Source organism: Rattus norvegicus, chromosome 1 (assembly GCF_036323735.1).
Source record: "Rattus norvegicus strain BN/NHsdMcwi chromosome 1, GRCr8, whole genome shotgun sequence".
Lineage (NCBI taxonomy): Eukaryota > Metazoa > Chordata > Mammalia > Rodentia > Muridae > Rattus > Rattus norvegicus.
In genome coordinates, this window is record NC_086019.1 from 228649300 (window position 1) to 228659599 (window position 10300).

The window sequence follows — 10300 nt, forward strand, 5'->3', positions numbered from 1 at the left end:
CTGATAGCTTGTCACTATGGGCAGAGTTTGGAGCTGGAGATCTTGTATAGGCCTTGTACAAGTCATCACATTTGCTGTGAGTTCATGATTGTTCTAGCCACATCTTTTTCAGAAGACCACATTTCCCAGGATTCATCTCAATCATCTATCTCTTAACTTTTTTCTGCTTCTGAGTTCCCAGTTTCCTTGACCTTCTTAACTCAGTCTGGGATCCCAGCCCATAAATGGTGCTGTTCACATTTAGGGCAGGTTTTTCTGTCTCCAGGTAACCTAGCCTCACCTGGGAAACCCTCACTGATAAACCTGTAGTTTCATTTCAGTAGTAATTCTAAATCCTGTCAAGTTGACAGCCAATATTCATCATCACATTACCCAAAAAAACTGATGTATTTCTCAAGGTTATTCAACTTATTCTCTTTTTAAAAACTAACCTATTTTACATACTGGTCTCTTGTTTTAGTCTACCTTTTAACCACTATTAAAAATATCTGAAATAATGAATTTTAAACATGTTTTTATTTTGGCTCTCAGTTTTGAAGGATCAGTTTGGCCCTATTTCTGTAAACGTGTAGCATGTAGTATATCATGTTAGGAGCATGTGACAGCAGCAACCTTGCTTACCTCATTGCTACAGCAAAAGAGAAAGAAGAGATCCTATAGTCCCCTTTGAGATTATATCACTAAAGACTTTATCACTTTGGGCAACCAGTCTTTAACACATGGACCCCAAATGATAATATTTATGTTTTTGTTTATGTCCTCCTGATCAGTGTTGGTTATAACAAAGACTTCAAAATCATTCTCACTTCCAGCATTTATCGTGTGTAACCATAGGCAGGTTGGATAACTGTTTTGTGCCTCAATTGTAAGTTGTCTTGGATCACAGTCTCTATGTTAAAGGGTTTCTGAAAATGCTTAAATGAGTTACTATCTGTGGGAAAGGTTTCTATAAGAAAATCTCTGGCACTGAATAGTAGTATCTGCATTAAGTTTTTCTTCCTTTTTCTCTGTGCTTAGTCTTCCCGTGAGTTGAGGGCTGAAAAACGTCGAAGATTGAACTTAGCTGCTTTAGATGTACAAACAATTTTAGTGGCTCTCTGACTTAGTAGGTGTAATGACTTAAGCTTGGAAGTCAGTGCCCTTCTGAAGCCATGTGTCCCAATGCTCTTCCATCAGCTACATACTCTAACTCTTGCCCCAGTTATCTCTATATTGTTGTTGCTCCAAAAGACTTCCCCATTGCTTATTTTCGTATCACTACACTATTAGCCTTATTTGTCGTTGTGATTTGAATTCTCTTGAATTTTATGTGAACCATGAACTATAAATGGAAATAACAGGTTTATAACTTGAGAGGATTGTTATCACTTGGTTGAACTGCTTCAAGGGTTCAAAACCTTGTTTCTGTGTGAATGTGGTAGTGATTGGTATCTTACCCTGGCTCACTTGTGCAAGTAACTTCTCAAACTGACATGTAAGGTTGTATCAAGAGGTAAATATGAATACACACACACACGCACACACACACACACACACACACACACACACACACACACACACAGACGCACAACATAAACATTGCTAACCAATAGTGTCTCCAAATGCTTTTCTTTATTTACCTTCCCTCAGGAGTCTAAGTTTTCATCAAGTTACACAAAAACTACTAATTAACCTAAAAACACCTTCTATTTTGATTGTGGATAACCTTAAATACTTTTATTAAGTAGGATAATCACTGCTTTTGTGAATGTACAGTATTTGAGTTTATTTCCAGAAATGCTTGCCTCACTCCAGGATTTAAAGTGTTTCCAGAGCAAAGTCATTAAACCTATTTGGGGAGGGGGGTTCTTGAAATTAGGGGGTTCTTGAAATTATAGTTAATAGACATTGGTTACCAATAATATTTGCATGTTTTTGTTATTGTATAAGAGTGCAAAGTCCACATTAAGTTATTAAAATATTTGATGTCTCTCTTTCTTTTTCAGAAGATGAATAATCTTTCATTTAGTGAGCTATGTTGCCTCTTCTGCTGTCCACCTTGCCCAGGGAAAATCGCTTCAAAACTAGCATTCTTGCCACCTGATCCAACTTACACACTGATGTGTGATGAGAGTGGAAGCCGCTGGACCTTACACCTGTCAGAACGAGCGGACTGGCAGTACTCGTCCAGAGAGAAAGATGCTATTGAGTGTTTCATGACAAGAACCAGTAAAGGCAACAGAATTGCTTGTATGTTTGTGCGGTGTTCACCAAATGCTAAATATACCTTACTGTTCTCACATGGGAATGCTGTTGATCTTGGTCAGATGAGCAGTTTTTACATAGGTCTGGGGTCCCGGATTAATTGTAATATATTCTCATATGATTACTCTGGATATGGTGCTAGTTCTGGAAAGCCAACAGAGAAGAACCTGTATGCAGACGTGGAAGCTGCCTGGCTGGCTCTTCGGACAAGGTAATCATTTTTACACTTACAGTGCTTAAGCTATACTGTGGATCAGCAAAACAGAAAGCATTTTTAACACAGATGCTTTGAAATACAATATGAAGATATTTGCATATATATTATATGTATATGAAGTATTAAAATAACAGATTGAGGTTTTGTATAATAGCCAAAGCAGTCTTTAAAAACAGCTCACATTTTATGTGTATGTAAATACCTATGTGAATCTTTTTTATTTAAATCTAGTAACATTTAAATATTTCATCTCAAACTTTGTTACCGAGATGCAGTCATAGATTCTTCTTCTGATTTCACTATATGTTTGCTCTGTCATTAATAAGCCTTTCATTTGACTATTAAGCAAGATATGTTGGCATTTTACTTTACATTTTAGTATACTAAAACTTGGAAAGATCATCTCAATTTTCTTGGAAGTAACATAAATTAATCAAGATGTAGCTGACTTATGTCATTCTTTAACTAGAACAGATTGTATTTGGGAACTAGACATCTATTAACTTTTCTGGGTACAAGTTTTATAGATCCAGAGTGTTCTTCATAATTCGGATTAGTATAAAATAAATAGATAGCTTATATAAATGGTTTCTTATTACATATTGATAACCTGCCTTTTCCACAGTATTTAAGCTGAAGCTACAGGCTATAAAAAGGGCCTACCTTTCCTAATTCAGTGTTAATGCTGATCATGTCAGCGAGAACCTCAATATTATGAATTGTTGTAACTACCTTGGGGGATGAGTGCTGGAATTAAAGGCGTGTGCTACCACAGCCCAGCAGTATAACCACTTCTATAAACTGTCTTTTAAAATATTTCCTTTCTAATAAAGTTATGTCCTCATAGCAAAATTCTGTGTAGAGAAAATTCTGAAATCAGTTGCAGTAATATGAAAGCATTAATTTGAAAAATAAGAAAAGGTAAATGGTAAATGGTAAATTGTTAACAGAGTGATAAAATTACTTTTTAGGCTGGGCATGGTGGCGCATGCCTTTGGGAGGCAGAAGCAGATGGATCTCTATGAGTTCAAGGCCAGCCTAATGTATAGAGTGAGTTCCAGGACAGCCAGGGCTGTTACACAAAGAAATCTGTCTTCAAAAAAAATAAACTACTGTATAGGGGAGGACATGGAATTATATTTAGTTCCCAATTTTTATATAAAAATTTATATCTGGGCAAGTAACAGAATAATCACTTATTAGAATCTACTATTTGGATGTAATACAACTAACTGTCGGATATTTAATATTTTAAAATAGAGCAGCTGAGTGGTCCAGGCATTTAAGGCCAGCCTGGGCTACATAGTGAATTGAAGCTGAAGCTAGCATGTACGACATAACAAGACAGTCTCAAAAAGAGAGGGACAGGGAATAAGCCTGGCATGGTGGGACACACCTTTGATCCTAGCACTTTGGAGGTAAATGCAGGCAAATCTCCCAGTTCGAAACTGCCTTAGTCTAAAGAGCAAGTTCCAGTACAGTCAGGGCTACACAGAGAAACCTGGTCTCAAATAAAATGAAATAAAATAAAAAGAAGGTAAATGTTAATGATAGTACAATAATTTAGTTATTAAGGTACAGGTTGGGTGTTGTTAGTCACACCTGCTGTACCCATACAGTAGGCTGTGTGGTAATATTGGAAAGTCAAGACCAGGCTGGGCTATATAATTGCAACCTGCCTACAAACATCACGCACAAACATACACAGACACATAATGATAAAATTCATATGGCCATATTTGTAGTACAAATTCAGCGAAAAGAAGTGGCTTTTAAGATACTGAAGTAGACCTTCTAAATAGCATCAGAAGTATTTATTGAAATAAAACATGAATTTGCAATATTCTCTTTCTACAGGAGGACAAAAAACATTGTCATTTCCTCCTTTAAAATCTTACTAGTTATCAACTTTACAAAAAAACTTCCCTAGATGATTTCTAGTCATTATTAAACTTTAGTTTTCTTGACAAGAAATACTCCTTGGCTATCTATCCAGTTCACAACAAAAGCCAATCTGGTTTTGAACCCATAGAGCTCCTCCTGCCTCTTCCTCCCCAGTGCAGGGATTAAAAGCATGCATTACTATGTCTGGCTGGATCTTTTAATATATACAGTGGCCAATAAATGAAGAACAGGAGCTAAGTAAACTCTCTAAAAATCCCACAGACTTAATGCATTAAATGAGGTTTTATGTTTTCTGTAATGTTGAACTGTAAATACAGTAGAATAGCTGGTAACGTAAGCAGTCATGGAAAACTAACTTCTGAGCCTGTTTCCTCATCTATTTAATGACAAGGTTGTGGTAAGTGGCATCCAAGATCCTGTCCAGTTCTAGAAATTAATCCTCAAATTGGAATATGCATTCCTTGGATTTCCTTTGTCATTCTCAGGTTTAACATACTTTTAGCATATCCCTTAATAGAAGTTCAGTGGATGTGCTAAAATGCTTTGTATTCTGTTCTTATACAATTTAAGTAACCAGGAGAAAGGAAATACAAAATAAACTTGTTATTTAAATGATCTTTGAGTATTCTAATAAAATAGTCCTTTCTGATCTTTCAGTGGATCGACAGGGACAGAAATGGGTCTGGTCTATGCAGTCCTCTCCCATAATCCTCAGTCTCTCTCTGTGTGCTTTCATGGAGAGACTACTAGATTGGAAACCAGTTCTAAATATAGGTTTACTATCAACTTACTGTGATTTTTTTTTTTTTTTAAATTCTAGGCATTAAGCAGCTTAACTAGAGTGGATGTTCTCTATAGTTCTTTTAAACTCATTATTCTCAAACTGCTATTGCTTAATTAGAACCTCTTGATTCTTACTACTCTTGAGTGTTGAGTTTTAGCCCCAGACCTTCAATTGCTACAATGCAGTGCTCGTAGGCAGCTGACAGCAGCAGTGGTCTTATGAGATGTGCTGATATGCAGATGCTCATCAACCCAGCCTCTTGATTCCCAGGAGCTTTTCTGAGTTAAGTCGCATAGGAACAGGCGGATGCCATCATGTATGTTTATGGAGAACATACTGAAGAAGCTATGGGAAGTATGTCATTGCCTGCATACTAAAAATGGTCTTGAGTACCTAAAAGAGGGCACAGGAAGTTTGCCTTGCTCCTCTGGTGAATGGTCAAATTTTCAACATCATCCCCCTTCCAACCACCCCAAAAGATTAAACACCACTGTCCAAATCACTGTTAGCTGCCAGAAACAACCACCCTGCCTTCTAAATGGAAAGGCACACTGAAGGTACCTGTAATCTTAGCCCCCCTACATTTATTAGTTCCTATGGTACCTCACTATATCTGAAGTAGTTTGCAGTTGGAACAATTACACTGTAAACAAGTTAACACTTCCTGGAACGTCTTATCTTAGGTATCCAGTAAATTTTTATGGAGCCAGTGGATTCACATACTTAATTCTGTAGTGGTATAAGTTTAAAGGTTTTTAGTTTGAATTCTATTCCTAATTAACTAAACAGTGCTATTTGTAGCGCTAGGTCATCTAATTGTTTTTAATATAGGGAAATTACAATATTTTAATTTGATCTTGACTAAAAGTATAGGCTCCTATATTCTTCCCATACCATAACTTTATGCAGCATCTCATTGGTGTGGCCAATTTAGAAAATCACACAGCCTACTCTCTGTATAGAGAAATCAAGAACATCTGCTCTATTGAATACAAAATAATATCTCACCATAAATAGCACCAAATATTAACCATTTGTTCATTGAAATGTAAGTGGTACAGTGTATTTCAAACTTAAAATTACTAAAACATGATGAATGACTTAAATTTTTTAATAAAACTGAAGGTTGTTGTGGTTATTGATGTTTCAAGACAGTTTCTCTGTGTATCCCTGGCTGTCCTAGAACTTACTCTGTAGACCAGGACAACTCAGAGATCTGCCTGCCTCTGCCTCCCAAGTGCTGGGATCAAAGGCATGTGCCACTTCTGCCTAGTTCCATAAAATTTAAGACTTTAGCAATTAATTTTCTAAAAGATTAGAATTGAGCATGAAATACTTGAGTATAAAGCTAGCTTATTGTAACAGAAAAGATGATGGCTAAGAAATTTTAATTATTAAATATAAATTGATATCTTGTGAGATATTTTATAGCAAATTTTTAGAGCAATGGACTATTTCCTTCCAACTATTTTTTGAACTTTTGTATTTCTTAGATACGGCATTCGTCCTGAAAATGTGATTATATATGGCCAGAGCATAGGGACCGTACCGTCTGTGGACCTCGCTGCTCGGTATGAGAGTGCTGCCGTTATTCTTCATTCTCCTTTGACCTCAGGAATGCGGGTTGCTTTCCCTGATACCAAGAAGACCTACTGTTTTGATGCATTCCCAAAGTAAGTTCAATACTCACAGTCATTCAGCTCCAAGAACCTTACAGAGACATTGTCACTGAGCTGCTACCTCGTGTAATTGATGGCATTGGGGTTGTGGAGGAGCCTGTGAGCACACGACTGATAGAAAGGAAGGCTGAAGTGTCTGAGCATGGAATGAAGGCTTGTGTCCTCAGCAGTGCACTAGTCCATAGACGAAAGGACAGATTTGTGACTGTATGTTAACAGGTCACAGCTGCAGGTTGGATGTGGAGTTCTACAAAGAACAACTGGAGGAAGGCCCCAGCCTTGCTGTAGGTGATAAAACAACGTGAAGTTTAGTGAGAGGCGCGGGATGTGGGGAAGGTGAGTGATGGCAGCTGCCATACACAGTACTGGATGGATTTGCAAGAAAGCTGCTTCTCGCTTTCCATGGTGAAGAGTGCTTCCACCTGCCTTCTTCCTAGTTGGAAAAAAGATCATGGCCTATTTTTGTCAAGGACAAAGAGAAGGCAAGAAGGGAAATGCTGGCAGTTTCGTTCTTTCCTCTGTTGGCAGAAATACAAAGGATATTTTTGTGAATGGCAGGCCAGAAGCCAAGTTATCACTTGGTTCTTTAGGAGAAAAGCAAAAGTTATTTCAAAAACAATATTTATTCTGTATTAGGGTAGAGAGGTGACTTAGCTGTGAACATGAAGACCTGAGTTCAATCCCTAGAATTTTTTTTTTATTAAAGTTAGGCATAATGGTGCTCACTTGTAAACACTTGGTTGGTAAGGTAGTTCTCTGGAGCTCCCTGGCTCTGAACCTAGTCTGTGAATTACAGAGAGTTGGTGAGGTGATGTTTCACCGACTTACTCTCTGGACTGTTTCATGTTTGACATACTTAGATATTTCTCGGGAATAAGCTAGTTGAAAAAGAAAATGCCGTGCTGTGTGACTCTAGTACCTTTCTCTTAAACTAGAGTCCCAGATCTACAGACCTTCCAGAGTTGAAGAAAGTGACTAAGCTTTTCCAAGAAATCTGGGGAAGAGGGACCTTACTGTGTTTTAGACAGACTTTGAATGATTCCATCCTGTCTCAATCCCCCACCTTCATCTCAATATTGGCAATGTCTTGGCCTTTGGAGAGTTCCATTGTAGCTTGGATGCTTCTTCAGTTGTCTTCTATTTGATTTACATTGTGTTTTTACTTATCTTATTTCATATGCTCATCTGATTTATAGCTTCAAACTTTTTTTTATGTTTTCTCTGTTTTTATTTTATGACCTTAAACCAGAACAAAACCCAAGGGTTTGCTTGAGTTTATCAACTGACAGAGTGAAATACGTGCAGCAGGGAATGAAGTTAGCCCAGTCAGGAATGGCCCTGGGGTAATAATGGTTTTTGAAACCTAGGGGAAACTCAGCATCGAGGAACGGTGCTTCGGTCCTACGGTACCACAGAGATCATGGGAAGGATGGGTGGCTTTTGGATCGTACTGAAACTTAAGTGGCTTCCACCCTAAAGCTAATTTGTACAGTTCTAATGTTTGAATTTCCTCTTCTAACACAGGGAACTTCCTTTTTACATGGTTCATTGACCTTTTTTCTTTTTCTTATTCTCTCTAGTATTGACAAAATCTCTAAGATAACCTCTCCAGTATTAATAATTCATGGGACTGAAGATGAAGTCATTGACTTTTCCCATGGCCTCGCATTGTTTGAGCGTTGCCAAAGACCTGTGGAGCCTCTGTGGGTTGAAGGGGCAGGACACAATGATGTGGAGCTGTATGGACAATACCTTGAGAGGTTAAAACAGTTTGTGTCACAGGAACTGGTAAATTTGTAAACTACTCTGTAAATTTGCATACTGGGTTTTCTTTTCTTGCTGAACTGCACTCCTTGGTAAATAACATAAAACCTGAAGGTTTTGTTTACAAATCATGTAAGTTGCCTTCATAACTGTACAGGTAATGATTTGTTAACAGACTTAATGAAGGTTTTAATTACCATAACTTGAAACTGGAAATAGCAGTATCATGCAGTCAGGCTGTGTAATTTATATTTTTTCTGTGAATTTTTTTTAAACATCAAGATGAGTACTGTATGAAATTTTAATTCTATAAAATCAAATGCTGTAAAAGTATTGTCAAATGCTTTTGCAAATCAAAAGCAAATTTATAAATATTTTTAAACATCTCAATGTACTAAATATCCTGATATAAATGTAATATTCTTTCAAAAAGCTGTATATCTAAAGCAATTCAAGTACTCTGAATAAACTGTAAAAAAACAAAACTGTATGGAAACACCCATGTTGAGTTGATGTATACTCTGTTGTACAGGGATAGAGGCTTAAATGGTTATTTTATTGTAAAAAAAAAAAAAAAAGATACATTGACTTTTCTGTATTCTCTGATTATAGTACATTTATCCTTAAAAAAAAAATGAAGTCTTAATTTCTATGCCATCTGTTAACTTAGCAGCTATTCATCGTGTAAATGAGAAGTCCTGATGGCGCTGGATTTTACTAGTTCTGATTTATGTTTGGTACTGTGAGACAACTACTTAACATTTTCATTCAGTTATTTAAAGGACATTTAGGGCTTCAAGAATGATTTTATATGCAATGTCGTTTTAAATTTGACTAATTATTAGAATTGTAGTAGTCTTCCTTTTATGAATACTTGAAACTCCATTAGTTGATCTTCAAGACCACAGACACACTGGCTGTTTGGTCCATTTCCATCTTGGCTGTTTGTGAGAGTAGGGCCTGTTCTTTTGGATTACTATCAGATTACGTCATGGTTCCCTCCTGAATGCAGGGGATATGAAAACATGCCATACATTTTATATTAACCAGTAGAGTAAAAAGAAAAAAATAAAGCTCACACACAAAAACTAAGTTGCCTTTCCTTGAATGAATCCTGCCTGAATAAATGAAAGAAAAATAAAAATTAAACTAATGGTATATAGTCTAATTTGTAATGAATGAGAATTGAAATAATACACACTGTGGATATGTTTTTAAGGCCTTATGTAGTTTTAACTGTTCTGCTTGTCCTGTGGTTATGTCTAAGATTATAGTATATGATCCTTCAAAGTATATCAAGTATTGTGAATGCTTTGGTTCAGACATGTCAAATTAACAGTAAAACAGCAAATGTATCACTCAGCTGTGCTTGTCTGCCTTCTTCTGAACCCCTCACCCCACACTGAAAGAGTACAAGTCAGACATCGTTCTGAAGTCAGACATAGTTCTGAAGTTTTCTATATTTTTTAAAAAAATTTTTTTTACATTCTAATTACACATTAGAAAGTTACGTTGCTATTTCCACATATGTGAATGGCTGTAGCTTTCTATTTTCTACCTCCTTCTCAGTCTCTAACAATAAGAATCCTACATTTGTTTTGGTTGGTTTGCTGATTGGTTGGCTGGTTTGATTTTTTTTTTAAGACAGGGTCTCATTATGTAGCCCTGGCTATCCTGGAATTTGCTGTGTAGACCAGGCTGACCTTG

General features: G+C 36.7%; 1 protein-coding gene across 2 annotated transcripts in view; it reads left to right on the plus strand.

The window, feature by feature from the left end:
* Abhd17b (abhydrolase domain containing 17B, depalmitoylase) overlaps nt 1-9955 on the plus strand; it is a 34434-nt gene extending 24479 nt beyond the window's left edge. Inside the window, exons 2-4 of one of the 2 annotated variants that reach the window (XM_006231162.5) lie at nt 1986-2455; nt 6644-6823; nt 8410-9955. In XM_006231162.5, the coding sequence (XP_006231224.1) occupies nt 1989-2455; nt 6644-6823; nt 8410-8629 (867 nt within the window). In that variant the 5' untranslated portion in view covers nt 1986-1988 and the 3' untranslated portion in view covers nt 8630-9955. The remainder of the gene's footprint in view (nt 1-1985; nt 2456-6643; nt 6824-8409) is intronic. The other variant, NM_001014028.1, reaches the window with a different exon arrangement.
* Nucleotides 9956-10300: the final 345 nt, after the last annotated feature.